Here is a 21,273-nt window from a genome sequence, read left to right on the forward strand (position 1 = left end):
TATTAAAATAGCAAGCCTAAACTCGGCGTTGGGGTTTTTATTTTGACGCTGAGGAGGATTTCCTCTGTGTAACGGCGCTGAACAGGGGGAAGAGAGTTGGGATTTCACAATAACGGGTCTTATGGACAGCAGACTGCTGCTGCCAGAGGAAGCCGGTAACAGCGCTTTAACTATCCTGTCTGTAGAAGAGCACTGTCAGTTGTTGGACTGACTTCGAAAAGTTTAGTTGGAGTCACGACAGTCCCCCACCGATACCGTATACGGGTAGGTGATGGTGTGACGACTCGGTAAAGGGAGATTCATGCGCAAAAATGCGATTTTTTCTCGCTTTGCTGTGTGTTCTGTGCGTTACACAGGGCCGCAGCATTTTCGATGGAATCTGTCCCAGAAGAGGTAAGCTGATGCGTAATCTGTGTGAGTGAAGTAAATTATCTCACTGACTTACTTAAATTTTGGTTTTCATTTTAAAGGCATCAGTGTCAAGTTTAAGGATAATGTATGGGTGTTTTCGTTCGCTCGGTCGTCCTTAGTAAACCACATGAGTGACTCAGATTCTTTTCATTCTTTGACTGGACATAAAGTAAGTCTCAGCAAAGACGAGTTCTGAACGCAATACAACTCATAGTTTGCTTTGTGTTCAGAACTCGTGTCTTGTTTTATTTCTGTGCACCTCACAGATTATATTTCACATCATATTTTCAGAACCTGAAAGTTAATATTTCCACATAGTTCATTTTAAAATATAAAGATCAGTGTGCTAATTTTCTGTTCTTTGTCAGTTTGTGTAGTTTCACGTTGAAATTGCTGTTTTGTGAAGCTTTGTGGAAGTTTAGAATTTAATTTTTTTATGTTAAAAAATATATATATGCATGCATGCATGCTGCCACATCTCTGCTTACCAATCAGCATCTACTGTATGTGTGTTTTTGACCTTGGCCATCATGTTTGTTGTACTGAACTACAACTGCTGCGTGGTGGTTTACATATCCTTCTACTTTGATGGTGAAATCCTGCACTTAAATTAAGGGAGAAAAAAAATTGTGTTTGGACCTTATGAGGGCAATGGGCTTCTCATGTCAAGCAGGTCAAGTACAAGCAAGAGGCTATAAATATAAACACAGCTAAGACTCAAGTCTTAATTGGCTCTGTGCATTCTGAGAGCGATCAAAAAATCTGAATAATTTGGGGAAATATCAGAAATGTAAATATGTGACAGCTCACTCAAAGAGGGCAAGATTAGGGACAGAAAAAGAAACAGCAAAGAGGACAGACATCTTAAAAGAGGAAGTTCCAAAAGGAGTTGGTAATTTTGGTTGTGCAACGTTGCATGTTTTCTGTGTTGTACTTAGTCGATTGTAACCAATATTGAAGGAAAAAGAAGCTGTCGCTTCACACAAAATACTGTATCAATGTACATCAAACAAGCCTTGAATACACACACACACTTCAAGATTCAATCACGTTCTTTTATTAATTCTGTACGTTATGTTTTTGTTGTTTGTTTTTCTGTGCAGACCCTCCCCCTGGTGTATTGGTTTTATCCCCAGGCAGTAAGTTGGTTCTAACCTGCAAAGGTCATGTGATGGTGGATGGAATAAAGGTCAGCATTTCCCAAAACAGCTCAAACACCAACAGAAGAGGGAGAGCTCCAGTTGCACCCACAACCACTGGAAACATTATAAACAGCAAACTTACTATGAACAGTATTGTAAATGAGGGACACCACTTTGATACTACGGCAGAAGTCAGTGCTGTGAAAGGAGAAAACACAAGCCTTGGATATACAGATGCAACATACACAGCTTCCCCTACCACTCTCATGGTCCAACCAACCAGTGTTGGCAGACTGCTGAAAGGGCAATCCGACTGGGAGGCTGAAGAGGTGGACGGTGAGGGTGATTATGAGGATTACGAAGAGGAGGAAGGGGAGGAATTGAGCAGAGTAACAAGAGGCATAAAGTCAAGGCCTCAGTGGAAGTGGAACGGCAAAATAGTGGGGACCAGCGAGACAGACCGGAGAGAAATCTCATTTGAGAGGAGGGGGGCTACATTGTCTCTGTCCTCAGTAAGAGTGACAGACTCTGGGAGGTACACTTGTCATCACAGAGGCAGAGAGAGGTTCTCCTTAAAAGTATTGGTTGCAGGTGAGTCACAGCAGCAATGGAGTTAAATTAGAGGTGATGTGTCAATTTGATTTGAACTGAAGGGTATCTCTGTTCTTTCACTGTAGTATATTTAACTTAAAAATGTTACAGCTTTGCAAATGTTTGCACAATAACAACTAATGTTTACAACAGTTCACTCTGTACTACCGCTGCTACCTTATCAAACATATTGTTACTTTGTAAACATATTTTTCTGTGTCAAGCAATTTGCAATTTTCATATTTATATATATATATTTTTCATATATTTCTTACACACTTTATATTTATATTGTAGTAAAGTTTATTTTGCTGGTTTTGTTTAAATTGTTTAAATTATTTATTATTGTATGCACATTGCAGAGAGAGAGAAACAACATTTCAATTCCCCTGTATGTCTGACAGACAGACTGATGGTGAAATTGACAATAAAAAGCCTTTGAATCCTTGAATATGATTAACAGTGATCTGTGGTTGATGTATGTACATATGAGAAAGACAACTAATGACAGACTGAATTAATGTACATGTTTGCATGTCGTCTTTATCTGTTAGAGCCTCCTGAGAAGCCCAGCCTGTCCTGCTACAAAAAGTCACCCAGCAGTAAGATTCGCTGTGAGTGGACGCCTCAAAGGCCTGTTACAAGACAGTCAAAATGTTACCTCATAGTGAATAAAAGGTAAGGTCAGATACTAACCCCTTTGTTTATACATGGGGTGAACATAGTTAATGTCAACAGATAATAACGTAGGTGATAACACACTATATATATATATACACACACACACACACACACACACACACACACACACACACACACACACACACACACAAACATATACAGATGTATTTGAAAGGCCCAATCACTTGTATTTTGTCCATGTAACCATGTGAAGTGTATGAACATTAATACAGTATAACTAATAAGGTTAAGTTACAGGGGGAAAATATACATTTATTGTGTTTCACTTGGAATCAAAATTTAAAAGCTGTTTAGAAGAACAAGTACAAACCTTTAGCAACATAAATAACTTTGAAAGAGTTATTTTCTCTTTTTAGTAAATCACATTAGGTATTTCTGTGGATTCTAAGCCTGTGTATTAAAGAATTTTATATATAATGCAATTTTGATCAATCTTCTCTAAAACTTCGTCATGGATTTTCTCTTTTGCACTATGGCAGCTTGCCAGAAATGAAAAATTATAGCGTTTGTTAAATAAAAACAAAAAAAAGTTTTAGATTAAAATTAAGAGGTTAACTTGAGAAGGCAAAATTTGTCTTTCGAAGAAAATTTATGTGTATGTAAGTGTTAGTATTAGTTGAAGTAAAAGTGATGAAAGGATTTGAAATGTCAGTTGAAGTTATAGGACTGATTTCTCCGTGTCTTCGTAATGAGTGACCTTTCTCTTTCCTTCTTTGTCTTTCCTCCTACCCTCTTGCAGAACGTCAGACACATTCCTTCATTTGCCGTGCTCATACTCATCTCGGCTCGCCCGTTACTGGTGCACTCTGGACCACAATGAGGACGAGCTGAGGACAATTCATATGGTCTTCCTGTGTGTTACGAACATCACATGCAATGCCACCAGCGCCCCGCTGTACTTCATACCTATGGACATTTGTAAGTGGCTGTGTTTATATCAGGATGTGTTTTCCGTCCTATGTAAACGTTGTGATCGCACTCTGAAGCTGTGCTCACTATATTCCTTTTTGCTCCTGCAGTAAAGCCAGACCCTCCAACAAATGTGAAGGCTGAACAGGAGGAGGGACATAAAACGTGGCTAAATGTCACCTGGAATTCTCCAACCTCCTGGAAGCATCAAGACAGATTTTATGAACTAATCTATGAGGTCAAATACAGGCCTAAGGAGTCTTCATTTTATCATGACCAGGTGGGTACTGGTAGGGTATGGCACTTTTTGAACATGTGTGCCATACATACACTGTCAATAGTGTTTCTTTACCTTTCACAATTCAGTACTCTAGAACACAGTAGACATTTCTGGTCTGAAACGTTTACACATGCTGCTGTAATCGGTTGATGACAGTGTGATGTATGTTTACCTGGTCATCTGTCTGTATGTCTTTATGCAGCTAAAGAGGGTTGAGCGTTCATGCTCCTACACTATCACTGATGTGATGCCTGGTGTTGAGTACCTGATACAGCTCAGAACTAGGGATGAATACGACGGTCAGTGGAGTGACTGGAGTACACCCATCATTTCCACTAGCTGGACAGGTAAATACATGCACACCAGACACACTGACTTGCAAGCATAGACATGGAAGTGACATTAAGTGGAGATGAACGTGTAAATCCTTGAACTGTATCAACTAGCAATCAAGGGATGCCTGATCCACCTTGGCCAACAGACAAAAGTAAGCATGACAATGTGAGGAAGCAGGGGTCTTGTTTCCTTCCCATATGATTGGGTTTTCCAAAGAAGCTGTGCATATAAACATTCTCTCACACATACAGACTTTCACCTCTTCTAGTTGTTTCTTTTTGTCTTTGAGTACTCATTATGCTAAGCATGCATGCTGTATTATGGATACATGTTCACACACTGGCTAAGAGAATTTAGAATTTAGAAAAATTTTATGAATGCATCCTCATGTCCTGATGTTCTTTGCAAAATGAAATAGACTCCATTTAAAATGAAAGTGACACATGCGCTCACAGATTTTGACATGAAAGTGAAACCTCTATCAGGATACTGTTTAGTCTTGGTATTTTCTGAAGTTTGACTGACAAATTGTGACATATAGCTGTATAGTCCTCTATAGCACTGGCTTTCAACTTGAATTTTCACATTCCCCTGGAAATTCTTTTATTTTTTTTATTGAATTGCTACATGAACAGAATATTTTGTTCCCTTCAGACCTTCTTCATAATGTGTGAATTTGAAAAGAAATCATATTCTTTAAAAATAACACATACTATAAAGAAGGCCTCTAGGGGACAAAATGTTTATGTACTGACTCAATAAAAGTCTTGAATGGAAGTGTACTATGTGGAAATCTCCTTTCTTTTAATGTACATGACTTTCAAAAAGCTCAAAAGAACTCTGTCTAGATCAGTGGTTCCCAATCTTCCTTGCTTGTTACCCTACTTGTCGTAACCAGTTCAATCATATTTTGTTTTTAAAGGCCTCAAAAGGTCATCAAAATCCAATAATTCGAATATTTAAGAGTCTGAAAAAATAAACAGAATTTCATGTACCAGAAACATAATTTTTCCCCTTTTCAGCTCAGGTTTATCTTGCTACCCCTTGTTGGCATCCATACTATGTGTTTGCGTTTCACAAATTTCAGTGTCTCAGTACATACTGTTGGAGAGATAACACCGAATCTGTTTGGATGTTTTTCTCCTTAGGTGATGATCTGATCACCACAACGGTAAGAGCCTGAAGTGTCAATGAAACACGTTAGTCCTTTATGGGAAAATCATTTATGTTCTCACTCCTGTTCAATTTCCTGCAGAAACTCACACCTTCTCTTGTGTTCATGTCTTAAACCAACAGTTTCCAGCATCCACAGAGGAAGGATCTTGTGCAGATGACTATATGCCTGAAAGTATGATAGCAAGCAGACAGTAAAATACTATGGTTAATTTGGTTTGTTTGTGTGTGTGTGTGTGTGTGTGTGTGTGTGCATGTGTGGGAGAGAGAGAGAGAGAGGAGGAGGAGGAGGAGGAGTAAAAGAGCTGAAAATCCCCTCTGCCCCACTGGGTTTTAACAGGAAGCCATGTCATAATAAATGAGACTCGACAATGAAACAAGCCACAGGAAACATGGCTCAACACACCTATCTCTTGCTCTCTCTCTCTCTCTCTCTCTCTCTCTCTCTCACACACACACACACACACACACACACACACACACACACACACACACACAAACATATAGTCACACCCAAGTATATTCTTGCATGGATGTTATTCTGGCCCATTAGGATTTCTCACCATGTCCCACTCTCTTTATAGCAAATGCTATACCAACACCAACGAACAGAAGTGGCATGGAGAAGTCATATCCCATCCTGTGGATCTCTGGTTCATTTGTTCTCTTGTCAGTCATTTTGGCTGTCTACATATTCAGGTAGTGAGACGCTTGGTTATGTCTGTCTGTCTGAGTTAAAGAAAAAAAAAGTCTCTCTAAAATTTGAATTTACACAAATACAGAAAACAGTCATTCCTGGTACACAACTTTTAACTTACCTAACCATGGTTAACTTGGTTAACCATCTGATATTTAAAACCTCAGCAAAGTCAACTTCCTCATTTGAACCTCTTTTTTTTTTCATTTCAGACACAAGGACAGATTTATGTCTAAACTCCACCATGTGAGCGTCATCATCCAGTCTAGTGAGTCGTCTCATCTGCCACCCACCACCCCAGCAGCACCAGGGGGACAGGCCCTGGTGACCTTTAGTCCTTCGCTTTTCAAAGAGCATCCACCGAGCAAAGCAGAAGAAGAAGAGGAAGAAGAAGACGAAGAAGAAGAAGAAGAAAATGGGGAAGAACAGAGGGAGAGGATAGAAGCCATGCACTTCAACAACACAAGTTATTTCTTGATCCAGAGGGAGTGATTGCCTCTCAAAAAGGGGATAAAACTAGCTGGAACAGCTGAACTACTTTGTTTCGCTGAATTAGTGTGTTTCACTTCAGAACTTGTGTCTCAGATGATAAAAGGACTTCAAATCTATGTTTCCCCTATGGGCTTCCTTTGGAAGAAAAGTCAGGAACAGCTTGTAAAGTCTCTTTCTCTAACTCTCTAAGTCTGTCTCACGCCTAAAATACCTCTGAAAATACTTTTTTGTTGTTGTTGTTCTACTGTATATGTCTTAAGAGCAGCATTTAACTACTCTGCCCTATTTGTACGCCAATTTAAAATGTGCTGATAAACTGTAGATTGGATGTGGGTCTGATTATTGTACAGGCCTGCATCTACCTCGTGTTCTACTTGAATATAATTTTGCTAAGGTTTATCAAATATATTGCTCACATCCTGCCTGCTCAGTTTCTGCATATTCTTGAAAAAGTTGTTTCAAATTTTGTGGTTGCAAAAAAACAAAAACAACAACATTTAAATAGTTTTCAGTGACAGGGTTCCACTGGGTGAAAGCCTTATTAAATGGGATTAATGTTGTGATATATGGAATGTGATTTGTGGGTTAAATAGAAGTTAGTTGATTAAGTAAGTGATCAAACTGTGCTTAAGCCACCATGAAAAATTAGTCCAAAAGCTGTACTTTTGAGAAGGTTGTAGGTTTGCTGGCAGTCTCTAAACTGACAGAGCACCACTGCTTTTACTGCTAGGAGTAGTAGAAGTAGTAGCAGTTATTTTAGTAGTGTTTCTTGTCAGCCCGGGCTATGCTGCCCCCTCGCGGACGCGGACTTTAATTGCCAGACGTCGTTTCTACAGCAACAGTTGTTGCCAAGCGCCGACACTGTGTCAGTAACAGGTGACCGTTGATGTGCTTAATGTGGCCCCTTACGTTTACCAGCCATAGGTAATATATACAGAAAAATAATTAGACCCACATCTGTAGAGAAATGATGGCTGGGACGGGAGGCTTGGCGAAACTGGACATCGGTGTTTTAAGCCCAGAGCAACAGGAGAAACTTCGACAGTTCAAGGTAACTCAACACTGGGTACAATTTTACAGCGCTAAAAAAAAAAGAGCTAGTTCGTTTTGCTCTTTATTTGCTAGCCTAGTTAATGAAATGCGTTTTCCTCTGATTGCAGATCAAGACGAGAATCGACAACGAGACGTATTTGCGGTCGCATCCAGAAGTGGAGGTACTGATTGGCGACTTTCTAAGGTTAGCTAGCTCATCCTCTTTAGCTTTGATAAGCTAACCTCGCTCGCTGTGTCTGCTTGTGAACTTTTATTAAGTCAGAGACTGAGACAAAACGATGTCCACCCTGCTCCTGTTGTCACACAGTTGACGTTCCTGTGCAGACACATGAGCCTTATGGTTTGGATGTGCAGCACACGACAAATCAACCTTTGCAATGCAGTTTGCCGTGTTTTCTGTGTTCTCACAGTGTTTTTTTTTTTTAATCTTACCATAATATCTGAGTGTAGAGGCCTCCTTTTCATTGCCACTAGATAGAAGGACAGAATTTGTCTGTATTTGTGAGCCAAACCACTAAATGGTTTGAATGAACTTACCAACATTTCAAAACTTATTTTGCCCTGTATGTAACTTTTTAAATTATGTATTTGAGGAATATGTGCAGTTGATCACCTTTTAATATGAACTTTTAGTTGACTAAGGGCTCAGTCTCTGTAAAAGGTGTCATGCTCTAGTTGTACGGTTACGTATTTACATTTCCTGTCCACCTCTCACAGAGATGTGCTTCATAAAAGGCCTGCTGACATCCGTGAGTTTGCTGCAGGTGAGTTGTGTGCACAAACACATTTTGAATGTCAAATGCTTGGCTTTGATGTTATTGAGTTGGTTGTAATGGTAAATGTGTTATTTACTAAACATAGTGTAAATGTAAAATAGCCAGTTGTTGGTTTTTGTTTTGTTTTGTTTTTGTGTGTGATTTGTTGACAGTTCGAAAAATATAAAATAACGCAAAATGCATCCTTTAAATGGACCCCAGTTGACATAGAGGTAATAACTAATGGGGATAAAAATAAGCAATACTGTTAACACATACACAAGCATAATCTCACCCACTAACCAGTGTCCGTGGTCTTTTTCAGATCATTTCACCAACCCAAACCTTCATGCAACCATTGGCTCCAAAATGGAAGGAAACAGTGTCATGGAGTGAAACACACCTGACAGTCACGGCGCTGCAAGCTTCTCCTTTGTGTGTTTCTCTGTACATAACAACGCATATATGGACTCTAGTAAGAACTGAGATGATAATATGTTTGTGTCTGTCTGCAAGCATCATTGTCAGATTGCTATCACACATACACAGGAAGCTGGCTAAATGAGAAGATGATAACAACCATCCATAATGAGTGCGATTAAATGTTAATGAGAAGAGGATGTCCTGTGGGCATTACACGCTGTTTGTCACATCACTCACATGATTATGTAAGGACATTTTTAAGTTAGTTAATTGTGGCTCGTGTGCTGAAGCCGAGTTCACACACTGTAATCTGTATTCTTCTGTTATGGGCTGTGTCCACTTAATTATATGGATTACTTTGAACACAGCTTGTGAAGGGCTGGGATAAGGGAGAGGTTTACACCAGTCCAGATATAATATTTACATCATTCACTTATGTACTCATAAAACTATAAACTGTTTTCCCTTTCTTTCTTTTTAAAATTTTTATTTATGGTCCAGTGCTTTCTCTAGTTCTTTCCTTCTTAAACACATATAAATTATTTTTGTTGCAGCTAAATATTGGATACACATTTGCTTGACAAATGAAATTATAAGTTGAAAACAAATGAATGAGTTGACTTTGTGATTCTAGATAGGTGTGGTCTCCTTAGTGTCTTTGTCAAATTATAATCTATCAGCCATTTCAATAGCTGGATCTTGATCTACTTCTGTGACTGCCTTAATTTGGTATTTTGGAGATGCTGTTTAGGGCTGTCAGCTTTCTTCATGGAGAATGTGAATACAGCTTTTACTTTGTGACTGTCTTCCTTTGTTGGTTTGCTTTGACTGTGTTATTCTGTTTGGACAGTGCAGCTCTGTACTGGTTTGTGTTGTGTGGGTTTTATCAGCCCATCTGCTCCTCCAGCCAACACTCATTCCTTTATGATATATTGTTAGCCTGTCATTCGACATTTTCAAGTCTATGTTGGTTTTTCTGAAGATTAGAATAAAAGCTGCAGTTATGATAAGAGTTCTTTTAAAGAATTATCTCACCTTTGTCTATCAGTGTTGAGTTAATAAAAATGGATATCTCAACAAATTCATAACCTCTGTCTCTCTTTCTTCCTCTCTCTCTCTCTCTCTCTCTCTCTCTCTCTCTCTCTCTCTCTCTTTCTCTCTCTCTCTCACACACACACACACACAAAGAACCTTGTTTTAATACCATGCACCTGCTTTGACTAAGTCAAGGACAGGTAACCACCCACCATCATCATATGTGAGAGAAAGGCAGAGGAAGAACACGCACATCCTCAGTTTGTCAGTATACTGTTTTTAATTTGAATTGTTTTTTGAATCTACCAGAGACCAGACGCATGTAAGTAAAAACTAATTGGTACATAAACCAGTAAGTTATTTGGGGGTTTTTTTCAGTCTCTGTGATGTGTTTATAACTTTGTGTAACTATGTTGAGACATTAATGTTGTTAAAACATATGATACAGATATTATACAGATATGATACATGTATATTTTGTATACTTTAATGTAAAATCTTGTCTGACTTTATGAGAGACCATATGGGGTCTTAGTATAATGTATTATTAAAGAGGTCATAATGAGAAATCAAATTTATGAAAAGCAAATGAATGAAGGCAAAATACCAACACGCAAATGTGCAAGAGGGAGTTCAAACATCTGAGAAGTAACGAGGAAATCAAAGCTGTCTGTGCTGAAGTGACTGAGCAAGAAGAGAGAAGCTGTCAAAACTGTCGTTCTGCAGTACATCATGTACTCTACCAAAGCTGTTTTTCACAGCATGTTATCCTCCAAGTCCACTGAGTCTCCCATAGGACAGGCAGTGGGGATGGTAACTAGGGAGGTGACACATCACAAATCCTCAGAGGAGGATGTATGTCAGAAAACTGGAGGTGGTTCACATGGAGACAGGTTTCATAACAACTTAATTTAAAAAGGCAAAACATGAACATCTATGTTAAACTCATTTGTAATATGACTTGGTATTAATACACACCTTCAATTATATCATCATGTTCAACAGAAAGACAGGAAGGTCTTTGCAAAATGGCCCCAAAAGGAGGAACATGTTTGTTTCTACTCATTGTGGCCTGTGCAGCCTTGGGTAAGCAGCAATGCCATCACGTGCACCATGTCCGCTTGTAATTGGCAAAATACACGCATGTTGTTTATATGTTATGTGTCTACCTGCTCAGCTAACCCCCCATTTATGATGCCTGGAAAATCTGACTTCAAGCAAACGGTGAAAAAACTGGTATGTCATATGAAGGAGATTCCCGTCTGGAGGCAAAACATTTTTGATTTATACACATTTTCGAGTCACAGTTCAGCTTTCTTTATCACAGTTTTCTTTGTGCTAAAGACACCTTTATATTTTTCACTCACTATATTTTGCCATCATCACACAGGTTGCGTGGAGAGTGATGAGTTTATGGATGCAATCATTCATAGAAATTAAATTTTATTCATTAGGAGTAATTGCACCAGAAATCACATCTTGGAAGAGAAAGTGGTTCCACTAGTTGCACAATCTTACTACTAATTACATTATTTTTCATAGTATCCTCTGTGCTTTTAATTTCAATGCAGCTTCATTGTTCAAAACATACAATGATTAAAAAAATGTCTGACCCTATGTTTTTTGATGATGTCTCTTGTTTTTTTCATCAGATGATGAAGTGCCAGAATAAGGGTGAGAAGACTCAAGACTCTTTTCTATGAAATGAGTTTGTGTGTGTGTGTGTGTGTGTGTGACAGAGAGAGCGAAAGAGAGAAAAGGGTGTGTTTGCATGCATTTTAAACTCTTTAGACAGAGCTAATTCACTATGAAAAGCCTACAGTGATCCCAGGCATGAGTGTCTGAATGTGAGAGTGTATGTTAGCATGCATTCTGAATGGCCTCTGTAACATGAGTCACAACTAATACATGGCAGTGACTCTGACCAGTCCTGATGTGTTTGTGCAACATATAAATATGGATGATTGCTATGTTACAGGATACCAGGAGCCTAAGATGATGCTGCTGAGCAGTATTTTCAATAATAGGTAATGCTGCATGCATGTTACTGTTGTGTGTTTGATTAATTTCCTGAAGAGACAAAAAACATTTAATATTTTTCCCCTGAATACCTCTGGTATCTTTAAAACATGAGTTTTTCCTCATTTATTTTCTCAGAAACTTTTTCTTAAATCTTTGCAACCATCCATTTTAAAGCCATCTACTTGAATTTGAAATGATGTGAGTCTTTTCTCTGTACAAATGTTTGTACAATGCTTATACAAATGTTTTAGCCATGGTCTTGGTTGACGTGGTCTGGATAATCAAAGATTAACAGAAACGAACAAGGAAAACATGTGATCTTTAAAGCCATCTCTACTCACCAGCTCTTGTTTCTGCTCTCATTTCTCTCTCAGTGATTTGCCTATGGAGGGTAGAAATGCTGACTCATCCAACAACCTCCTATCCACTTTTCTTGATGTCCTGAATTCAGTCACTGGGGGCACAAACAAAGATTCACTTAGCCAAGTCCCCATGGACGACTCAAATAAAATGGTATGAAGACACATGCACATATACACTTACTTATCCAGACACACACCGTTGTACACTTAAACCACATTTACATTTTTGTGTTCATATCAAGAAAAAAAATATATTATTGAAACATGAATTTCATTTTGTTTAGGTGTTACTAATATTTTTATTCATATTTGTTTAAATGCTGAATGTGACTTACACACATCAGTTGTCTCTTTTCTCTGTTTTCTTTTCTTTTTTTTAGACAAACCAGATGTGGAACTGCACCAATCTTACACACATGATCAGGCTGATGAGGAACTCCTCCGTCAGTACACTAATGCCAAGTTCTAAAATAAAAAAAGACCAAAATCCAGTCTAATGGCAGTCTGCTCATACCTGTCATCTCTCTACAGGAGGCATCTGCATGTTACATACGAGCCTTTGTGGCCCCTATGTCTTGGACAACTTTGACCATACAAGGTGAAAATAAAGTGGACTCGGACAATTATGACACACTGCTGTGGGCTGCCAAACCTGCACTGGAGGATATGCCTTCTTCAAAAATGACTCTTCCTACCAAAGTAGAGGGCCAGAACATGAAAAAGATGTGAGTGTGTTTTGATATAATTTCCTCTAGCGCCTTTCATCTGCTTTTCTTAAAACTGTTGTTGGTTTCAGGATGGAGATGCTGCAGGAGGTGTATGATCCCATGTCTGAGGATCAAAGGACTCAGGTGGCAAAATGGGTAAAAGAGCAGATCTCTCAGAATTACTTCAACTGTACAACAATGCCACCATCGGACTCAAGATCAAGTGAGAAATGACTTTAACCTGTCAAGTCAGAAACCACTTTCTAAAATAAATTCTAGACACCTTTAATTATTTATGAGAAAATTGTATAAATACATACTTTTCTGTTAAACGGAAAGAAGGGATAGGAAAGAGGGCAGAGAAGCTAGAGATGATGGGGAGGAGCAGGAGAAAGAGGAGAGGAAAACCCCTCTAAGCCAATTCTAAAGTAGAAGTGGCAAAACAGAGGGAAGCAGAGGTACTTGAGAGATGACGTGGCTGCAGTGGCAAGGAAAGAGGGAGATGAGCAGGGAAAAAAAACAGGCGAAAAAGTTGAATGAAGCAGCTGAAATAAAGCAAAGCTGATGAAAATAAAGAGAGAAGAACTAGGAGGAAGAGCGCAAGTCATACGAGTAAAAGGCAGCTTTTCTAATGCAAGTCATGCAAAGCAAGTGAATAGTCTTATTAAATATAATAATTAAATTATGTTGTATGATTATTAAACAATCATATTATTATTGAATGATGATATAACATTTATTCTGTAGCACATACAGAGCGCTGCAAACCTTCACTGGAATGGCTTGATGAGGAAGCCATGACCCTGATGGGGCCTTACCTCTCCCTTCTGACACCTGACGATGTTGATTCTTCTCCCAAAGAAAAGGTGAGGGGGGCACGCAAAAAGGATAAAGAGCCAATGAAACTGGACGTAGCAGTTAACAAGATTTTAATAATGTTGCTCTGCTGCTCTGTTTCTTTTCCCTTTCTCCTCAAGCTATGCGCCGTTTTCCTCTCAGCCAAGTTAAAAAGCAGCTTGAGCAGAGCAACCCAAATGAATCCCAGGCTGGGCAAAAAATTTCTCCAAAAAGTTCAGGAGTGCTTCAGCGGAAAGACGGGGCTTCAGGAGCATGTGGATAAGTGTGTATCCATGCATGAATGTGTGTGCATCACTGCATTAAAACTGTTTAGCTCAGATCATTGTTGGCAGATGATCTGGCCTTACATAACTTATTCTCAAAAGAAATTCAGGTTTGTCACTTATGTAATTTCCTGACAACACAAGAGGATAGTGGAGCACACTCTTGTTGTATCTGTGGTTTTTAATCACTGTGTATCCTGAAGGTCACACCATTCTGTTGCTGAGTCCCATTGTGATTTGGGGTTTTGAAGGAAGGAGAAGTCTTAGGCATACCGATAACAGAGAGAAACTATCATTGCAGACACTCACTCATTATAAAAGAAAGAAAAATACATGAATGACTTTGAACCTCCTCAGGCTTGGCACACTGGCTTGTTATTATTACGATGCTCCAGACTTGAACGCTGACCTCAGCCAGAAACTCCTGTCTCAGCTTGACAACTGCGACGACCCCAGAATCACACAGGTACCACCGACTTGCTCATATTTGCCGAAACTTTTGCACACGTCCCCCTTCAGCCAGGATGAAAGTAGCTGATTTCATGAATCCGAGTAAGCTCTCTCTATCTCTTTGTCTTTTTATCCTCTCCTGACTCAAGCTGAAGAAGCGCCTCATCAACTCTGTGATGTCAAATTCCAGCACTGCCCAAGCACTTCTTGAGCTGGGCAGTAGTGTTACCTTGTTGTCTCCCAACCAACTGTCCACACTCTCTAGCACAGATCTCAAAGAGGTTCTCAAAAATCTGGGACCCAACATCCAGTGGACACAGAGCCAGCTCCACACTCTGGTCAAGAAACAACTGGGTGACAAGAGGGTGAGCCTGCAGGACTGGCAGCTTGTCTCTCTCTCTCTCTCTCTCTCTCTCTCTCTCTCTCTCTCTCTCTCTCTCTCTCTCTCTCTCATTTGTTACTCGTCTCGTTATTTCATTTAGTGTAAAGAGGTGTCACGTGAGGAGCTGATGGCCCTTCAGCCAGTTGTAGGAGGTTTGCCGAGCTGTGTGCTCAAGCACCTCAAAGCCCGGGAGATCCTGAATGATACAGAGGCTCTGAAGAACATCTCCAAGGGGATGAGGAAGGGGCAGCTGAAGGCCATGCTGCAGGGGGTGAGTAAGGAGAGAGGCGTAGGAAATAGAGGCCACCTTTATTGAATAAGAACAGTTATGACTTTTGGGAAAAACTGAGAAAATGCAAGATTAATATCAAAATCCAAAAAGAAAAACATAGATTTTAGCTCATAAAAAGTAACTTGTGTTATATGTGATATCATCTATATGTACTGTTGACATCATTCTAGAGATAAGTAAATGTTTCTCTGTAGCTGCGTGAGGATGTGGATCCCTCAGAGCTGGTGCAGAAATTGTCCGGCCCTTTGCTTCTCAGCATTTCTCTAAGCAGCCTGAAAAAAGCAAACATCACCTCTCTGGACCAAGTGGAGAATAAAATGTGGAGTCAGCCTCAGGTAACATCCCTGAATGCCTCCTCTCTGCCAACAGCCCCGATCCACTAACACACTGTGATGTGTTTAATATTTTTAACTTAATCTAAAATATTGGACTTCTTATTGTTTTGATGCTAATTATTACTGATCTTGATGCACCTACTATAAATCAGTCTAGACCACAGAATCTTTGTTAGTAAAGTTTGTTATTTATGTAATGAGACGTATTTACAATAAAACTGGCGCCATGTTTCCCTCTTTGTCGTCTTTTCCTTAGGCTGCATACCTGGCAAAAAAGATGCAAGATCTAAATCAGTTTCAGTACAGGTAAGACAGCAGTGAATGAAACCCCCATTCAATATGCTACAAATACAAAAGCCTTGCAATATAAAACAAGAATAAAATGGTTTCTGTTGTGTTAACTCAGATTGATGGTCATTTTTAAGGTCCTTAAAGCTTTAAAACTTGTTTTCAAATCTTAAATGTATCTCTTTAAATATTTGTCAACAAATAAGCAACTAACATCCATCGAAAACACCTTTAGTTATTAATTATTACTGTCAAAGCTAAATATTCTAAATTTATGCAGAAAACAATTTAAAAAATGTGGTCCAACATGAGTTGGACCACATTGCAAAACTTTTTAGGTCCTTTAACAACACAGTAAATGACATCTGAGTCTCACCTGAATCATGTTTAATGCTTAAGGCTTATTATTACTGTATGTGCAATTGTGCCATTTACTTACGTGCTTGAAAATATTATTGGCTGAAACAGGAGGCTGCGTTCAGTCCTCCAGGGTGTAACGTGTAAGATGATTGACAAAGTTGCTGACAGTGACACGCAGGACATGGCTCAGGCCATATCAGAGACTCCACAGTGGCTCTCCAAAGTGCAGGTATATGTCTACTCACACATACAGTATACAAACACAGTTAACTGTAAATAAAACGTGTGGACTGTACTTAATACATGCTTAATACATGTATTCAGGCAGGATGCGCTGCCCGAAAGCTTTTTGCGACTTTGGAGAAAGAGAGAGCTGACTATTTCAAAACCATCACAGGGGAGGAGCTGGATAAGATTCCTGCATTCTTACTCATTCACCTGCTGTAAGCGAACACTCTCCCGTTTCTCTGCCTAATCTGAGTGGGTTTTTTTTACATGTTTTTCTACAATAAAATGTCACATCTCTCTATCTCATCTCATCTCATCTCACACTATCCCAGGCCTTCCCAGGTGAAGGACTTGCCTGACTCTGTGTGTCCCATGTTCCTCGACAAGATGGAAGTGGCCAACTTGAGCTCATTACCCCTTCGTGCCCCATCTCGCCCTGCACTCACCCAGAGGGCTCTGCGTTGTCTTGCCAATGTACGAACAAGGATGCATGCATTTAGTGTTTTGACGGTGCTGGTGGAGAGTGCTGTAAATTTTACTTTAGGTGTTTAGGGAATTGGTTTGAGTTTTGTTGAATATAACATACTCATCATATCATTCAGTAAGCCCTCATGCCCTGTATGCAATCATCTGCATTGCTTGTGTTTCTCTATGTATTTATTCATGTTTTCCCTTTAAGCTGTCGACTGCTCTACACCTGTTAGAATCACATAATGAGTCCAGTGGCAGCACACATGTGGCGACAGCCTAAGATGTGTACTGTACGTATGCAGGGGGAAGATTTATCCAAACTGACCACTGAGGATGTATTCAGGCTTGGACAGCTCTTGTGTGAGATGTCGGCTTCCCAGCTGCGCCTCATGGCCCCTGATGTCATCAACTCCAGCCTCCAGGCCATGGCTTCCTGCCACCACATTCCTCAAGGCCACAGGGAAGATCTAATTCAGCTGATCAACCAGACTTTTGGGTAGGACATTGTCCCTGTGGATGCTGGAGTTATAACAGAGAAATACAGAAAAAAAAACAGGGATCTGACACATTTTAAAAAATCTTCTGCAGGGATCCATCTGACTGGTCCGCTGAAACTATGGAAGCACTTGGTCCTGTCCTCTTTTTGGATGATAATGCCACATCTGCTCTGCCCAGTAAGGTGTGTATCTTTTGTCCTCTACATGTCATATGGACAGTGATGCATCTCATAATATCTTTTGATTGCTTTTGCTTTGCACATTTTTATCAATAAATCATCAATCATTCAAAATTAACAGTGTTTAGCATTCTTCTGGTTCCTGTGATTCATGCTTGTGTTTTTGTGATATTTTCATCTTTTATTTTCCCTCTCTCCGTCTCTCTCTGTTAGCCTTGGATGAAGGATGTTCTCTATTTTCTGAAGTCACGCCTATCCCACGCCTCAGACACCTTGAACAAGAAGTTATTTGATCTCACCACCACCACCACATCAAATACAGCACGTAGAAAGAGAGCAGGTGAGGAAGAGACATCTTGAGTGTGCTGTTAATTTTTTGCTCTTGGTGAGTGATACCACATAAGAAAAATGTTGATGCATGATTCTGCTGTACATTTCTAATTCTTATGTTCTCTGTGTTTATCTCAGCTAACATTGACAATAATGGTAATGCCAACGGTAATGGTAACAGTGACAGTGGCACTGACAATACCAGTGCTGAAAAACAACCCACTGTGGAGTTGATTCAAGAATTGGGAATGGACAACATCTACTGGACACCTGCACAGCTGGACATGATTTCAAAGGACACTTTCCTCAATACTATAGAAACACTTGGGGCCATCTCTGGCTACAATGACGACCAACTGGCCATGCTCAGTAAAAAAGCAACTGAGGTACAGGCAGATGAACTTCATGGCTATTCCTGCTTGATTTAAATTTTAAATGGACCTTTCTCTTGACTCAAAAAAGAACTTCAACACCCTTCCCCTCCTTATATCTCAAATAATATAATAATGTTGAATGGTGCGACTCATTTAATCATAAAAACTTAAAGTGCAGTTTGATATGACCACCTTTTTGAAAGATTTTAGGAAAATGGAACAATAATTTTCTTGAAATTTGTCGTTCCAAATTTAGAAAAGTGCATCCCAAACATTCTAGCCACGAACTAAACATTGTATAAAGTAACTCTGGACACAGACGCCAGCTCTGTGTAGCTCAAGGGAAGGCTGAAAGCAACTGTAAATCTGGGGTGAAAAGTTTTTCCTGCTCTTTCAACAATTTTCCACTATGCTCCCTTCAGCAAAAAAAAAACTACATGTCCTGCCCTTGTTTTGACAAGTAATTTCCATACAGACTCTAAGTAAAATACACTAAAACTACACTACTGACTACCAGATATCCAAATCCAAGGTCACATCTCATTCAAAATGGGCATTGTGAACTTTTCAAGGTTGTAATTGCATGTATTAATGTTGAAATCCTACATTTTATGTTCATCAGTCATGTTATGAGCACAGTCATCTCTGAGGAAGTCTCATTTGTTTGAATGTGTTTTGACATGTTTTGACAGGCCTTTGGCCCAGTGTCACAGATGAATGAGACTGTGGTGATGCAGATGGGATGTATAACTCAGGGCTTCTCTGATGCAGACCTGAAGCGTCTCCCCTTCCCTCTGGACGCTATGGAGCAAATTGCCCACTGTGGCTGGAAGGAGTCACAGGTAAAGTCAAGAAACAGCTTCACATGCACATGAAGATTATTCTGATTATACTCATGATGTTCACTCATCATAATGGCCTGTCTCACTAGATGGAGCCGGTGTGGAGAGGTGTTGCTGATTATAACAATCTGACAGCGCAACAGCTGGGAGCTGCAGAGATGGTTGCACTAAACCAGTTCATCTGTGGCCTCAGCTCCAGCGAGATTCAACAGCTCAACAAGGAAGATTTCAAGTTTGTGCAACATACAGAACTCCAACATCCAGTTAACCTGTCATAGAAACCGATACGAGAGGGTGTAACCTCATAAAAGCACCAACACTACTAGTAATTTTAGATCATTCAAGATAGGGAGAAAAAAAATGAGTTCTACTAAATACTTTTCTATTAATACTATTCTGATTTCAACATGTAGCACAGCATTCTTAAATAAAACGTACATTGCAGTCTTTGACTCATGAAACTAAAAGTGTTCACCTCAGTGTTTAACCTCAACTATCGTTGCAAGCTGTTGATGCCTTTCCTCAATATACACAGCTACATAATGAATGTGTGTGTTTGTGTGTGTCACAGGGATGCCGTGGGCTCATTGGATGGTATCCAGTGCTCCTTCAAGGTTATGCAGCAGTTGAAAAGTCTTGCTGTGTCAGCGTTTGGAGACCCCAGCAACTGGACTGAAGCGCAGGTGTCTGACTTTGGCAACATCATTGGTGAGATCATTTCCTGTGTTTCCTTGCTCTCTGTAGGAAACCATAGTCCACTGTATTATTCCACAAAAGTACTGCAGTTTTACTTTTCGTCCATGCGTTTTGCTTAGCAGCTTCTAATAAAACATTGACTCCCTGTTTCTGTCTCCCTCAGCTGGATTGGATGCAACTGGGTTGGCCTCTTTGGACCCGTCTGTCTTTTCATTTCTCAGGAAAACGTGCATCCCGCTTATACCACCAGACAACTTTGCTGTAAGCAACTTCTTCTAACTTTTGTTCTTTCCTTCTGTCATCTTTCAAGTTAGACTCAAATCCTGTTGTGGAGAATGACTAATTATGTTTACATCAAATACTGTACCGAAGTGCAATTCTACGTTACTTGTGTTTCCATAAGTATTTTCATTTTATGTTACTTTGTACTTCAATTCTATACTTCAAAGGACACTTTAATTACACAGTATTTGACAACTATTGTTATTAGTTTTTTTGCATATTATTGTTCATATGATCAAGAATACGATAAGCTTCTAAGACGTGATAATGCACTGTTTAAAGGCTGTTTTCCAGAACTGAGTACGTGTATAGTATATATAAGCATTTGTGCTAGTTGGCATAATGAGTACTTTTACTTTTGTTTAATTTTTAAATTACTCTTCTGTATTTTTACTCAGATTTACTCAGATTTTTAATGCAGAACATTAACTAGTAATAGAGTATTTATATATAGCCATATTGCTTAAGTAAAGGATCAGAATTTTTCTTCCAGCCCTCTGGCCTCTGTGCCACTTACTGTTTTTTCCCTCCAGGCACTCTCTGTTGCTCAGCTGGAGGCTCTTGGTCCTGACAACGCTGCCCTGGTAACCACTCAACAGCGAGCTGCACTAAGAGACGAGCAGCGGGCCGCACTTGAAAAGGCTATGACCGGGTCCCGTGAGCAAACATCAAACAGTGAGCTTTCAGGTAAGAAGACACATGCACAGTTAAAGGAGTTAAAGGACAAATCTGATCAAAGATAACTTTGATATTCCTTTCAGTAGTATTGGAGGCCACCGCAATGCCATCTAGAGTAACTATATCAGTAGCTATTGTGTTTCTGATGTGCTTGGGGCCACTTACAATAACTTCAGTTTTGTCTGAGTTTAATAGCGGGAGATGATATCATGTTTTCCCCACCCAACCGAAAAGAGCGCAGAGAAAAACACAAATACAGAAATCCTTACAGAGCCGTACTTGGAGACCCGCCCCCTCTTATTACCACAGTCAACTGCCCCCTCCTAAATAATTTAAAGCCGGTTTCTTTCCGTGCCTGCAAGGAGGGAAATGTTGGTG

At 39.6% G+C, this 21,273-nt stretch overlaps 3 protein-coding genes across 4 annotated transcripts in view; all 3 read left to right on the forward strand.

Moving 5' to 3' along the window:
* The first annotated feature begins 119 nt into the window (after nt 1–119).
* il6r (interleukin 6 receptor) lies at nt 120–7,155 on the forward strand. Of its 2 annotated transcripts, XM_041045447.1 has the most exons (11): nt 120–393; nt 1,515–1,995; nt 2,041–2,144; nt 2,699–2,822; nt 3,586–3,764; nt 3,866–4,035; nt 4,238–4,382; nt 5,520–5,542; nt 5,668–5,719; nt 6,129–6,243; nt 6,454–7,155. In XM_041045447.1, the coding sequence occupies exons 1-11, from the start codon at nt 312–314 to the stop codon at nt 6,731–6,733; spliced, it is 1,755 nt and encodes a 584-aa protein (XP_040901381.1). In that variant the 5' UTR covers nt 120–311; the 3' UTR covers nt 6,734–7,155. The 2 variants fall into 2 exon arrangements, with proteins under 2 accessions (XP_040901381.1, XP_040901380.1); XM_041045446.1 differs by having other exon boundaries at nt 121–393; nt 1,515–2,144.
* A 425-nt stretch (nt 7,156–7,580) lies between these two features.
* Nucleotides 7,581–10,027, forward strand: LOC121186665 (RIIa domain-containing protein 1). The gene is made up of 4 exons (XM_041045456.1): nt 7,581–7,784; nt 7,894–7,970; nt 8,504–8,550; nt 8,867–10,027. Exons 1-4 carry the CDS (start codon nt 7,701–7,703, stop codon nt 8,935–8,937), a joined length of 279 nt encoding a protein of 92 aa, XP_040901390.1. The 5' UTR covers nt 7,581–7,700; the 3' UTR covers nt 8,938–10,027.
* Nucleotides 10,028–11,018: 991 nt separating this feature from the next.
* The window catches only part of otoa (otoancorin), a 66,237-nt gene continuing 55,982 nt past the window's right edge, over nt 11,019–21,273 (forward strand). Inside the window, exons 1-27 of the mRNA XM_041045443.1 lie at nt 11,019–11,085; nt 11,177–11,235; nt 11,652–11,673; nt 11,978–12,026; nt 12,396–12,534; nt 12,764–12,826; nt 12,915–13,108; nt 13,180–13,313; nt 13,838–13,956; nt 14,068–14,210; nt 14,569–14,677; nt 14,811–15,026; nt 15,144–15,314; nt 15,530–15,670; nt 15,927–15,976; nt 16,427–16,547; nt 16,643–16,761; nt 16,879–17,020; nt 17,320–17,513; nt 17,606–17,696; nt 17,907–18,033; nt 18,162–18,409; nt 19,090–19,239; nt 19,329–19,471; nt 19,811–19,947; nt 20,099–20,196; nt 20,751–20,904. Of these exons, the coding sequence (XP_040901377.1) occupies nt 11,028–11,085; nt 11,177–11,235; nt 11,652–11,673; nt 11,978–12,026; nt 12,396–12,534; nt 12,764–12,826; nt 12,915–13,108; nt 13,180–13,313; nt 13,838–13,956; nt 14,068–14,210; nt 14,569–14,677; nt 14,811–15,026; nt 15,144–15,314; nt 15,530–15,670; nt 15,927–15,976; nt 16,427–16,547; nt 16,643–16,761; nt 16,879–17,020; nt 17,320–17,513; nt 17,606–17,696; nt 17,907–18,033; nt 18,162–18,409; nt 19,090–19,239; nt 19,329–19,471; nt 19,811–19,947; nt 20,099–20,196; nt 20,751–20,904 (3,391 nt within the window). The 5' untranslated portion in view covers nt 11,019–11,027. The remainder of the gene's footprint in view (nt 11,086–11,176; nt 11,236–11,651; nt 11,674–11,977; nt 12,027–12,395; nt 12,535–12,763; nt 12,827–12,914; nt 13,109–13,179; nt 13,314–13,837; nt 13,957–14,067; nt 14,211–14,568; nt 14,678–14,810; nt 15,027–15,143; nt 15,315–15,529; nt 15,671–15,926; nt 15,977–16,426; nt 16,548–16,642; nt 16,762–16,878; nt 17,021–17,319; nt 17,514–17,605; nt 17,697–17,906; nt 18,034–18,161; nt 18,410–19,089; nt 19,240–19,328; nt 19,472–19,810; nt 19,948–20,098; nt 20,197–20,750; nt 20,905–21,273) is intronic.

The sequence above is a fragment of the Toxotes jaculatrix genome, chromosome 8, assembly GCF_017976425.1.
Source record: "Toxotes jaculatrix isolate fToxJac2 chromosome 8, fToxJac2.pri, whole genome shotgun sequence".
Taxonomy (NCBI): domain Eukaryota; kingdom Metazoa; phylum Chordata; class Actinopteri; family Toxotidae; genus Toxotes; species Toxotes jaculatrix.

Coding starts and splice junctions, on each gene's coding strand:
- il6r (XM_041045446.1), top strand. CDS start 312: ATGCGATTTTTTCTCGCTTTGCTGTGTGTTCTGTGCGTTACACAGGGC. Junction 394..1,514: donor TGGAATCTGTCCCAGAAGAG/GTAAGCTGATGC, acceptor TTTTCTGTGCAG/ACCCTCCCCCTGGTGTATTG. Junction 5,543..5,667: donor ATGATCTGATCACCACAACG/GTAAGAGCCTGA, acceptor TTAAACCAACAG/TTTCCAGCATCCACAGAGGA.
- LOC121186665 (XM_041045456.1), top strand. CDS start 7,701: ATGATGGCTGGGACGGGAGGCTTGGCGAAACTGGACATCGGTGTTTTA. Junction 7,785..7,893: donor AGAAACTTCGACAGTTCAAG/GTAACTCAACAC, acceptor CTCTGATTGCAG/ATCAAGACGAGAATCGACAA. Junction 7,971..8,503: donor CTGATTGGCGACTTTCTAAG/GTTAGCTAGCTC, acceptor CACCTCTCACAG/AGATGTGCTTCATAAAAGGC.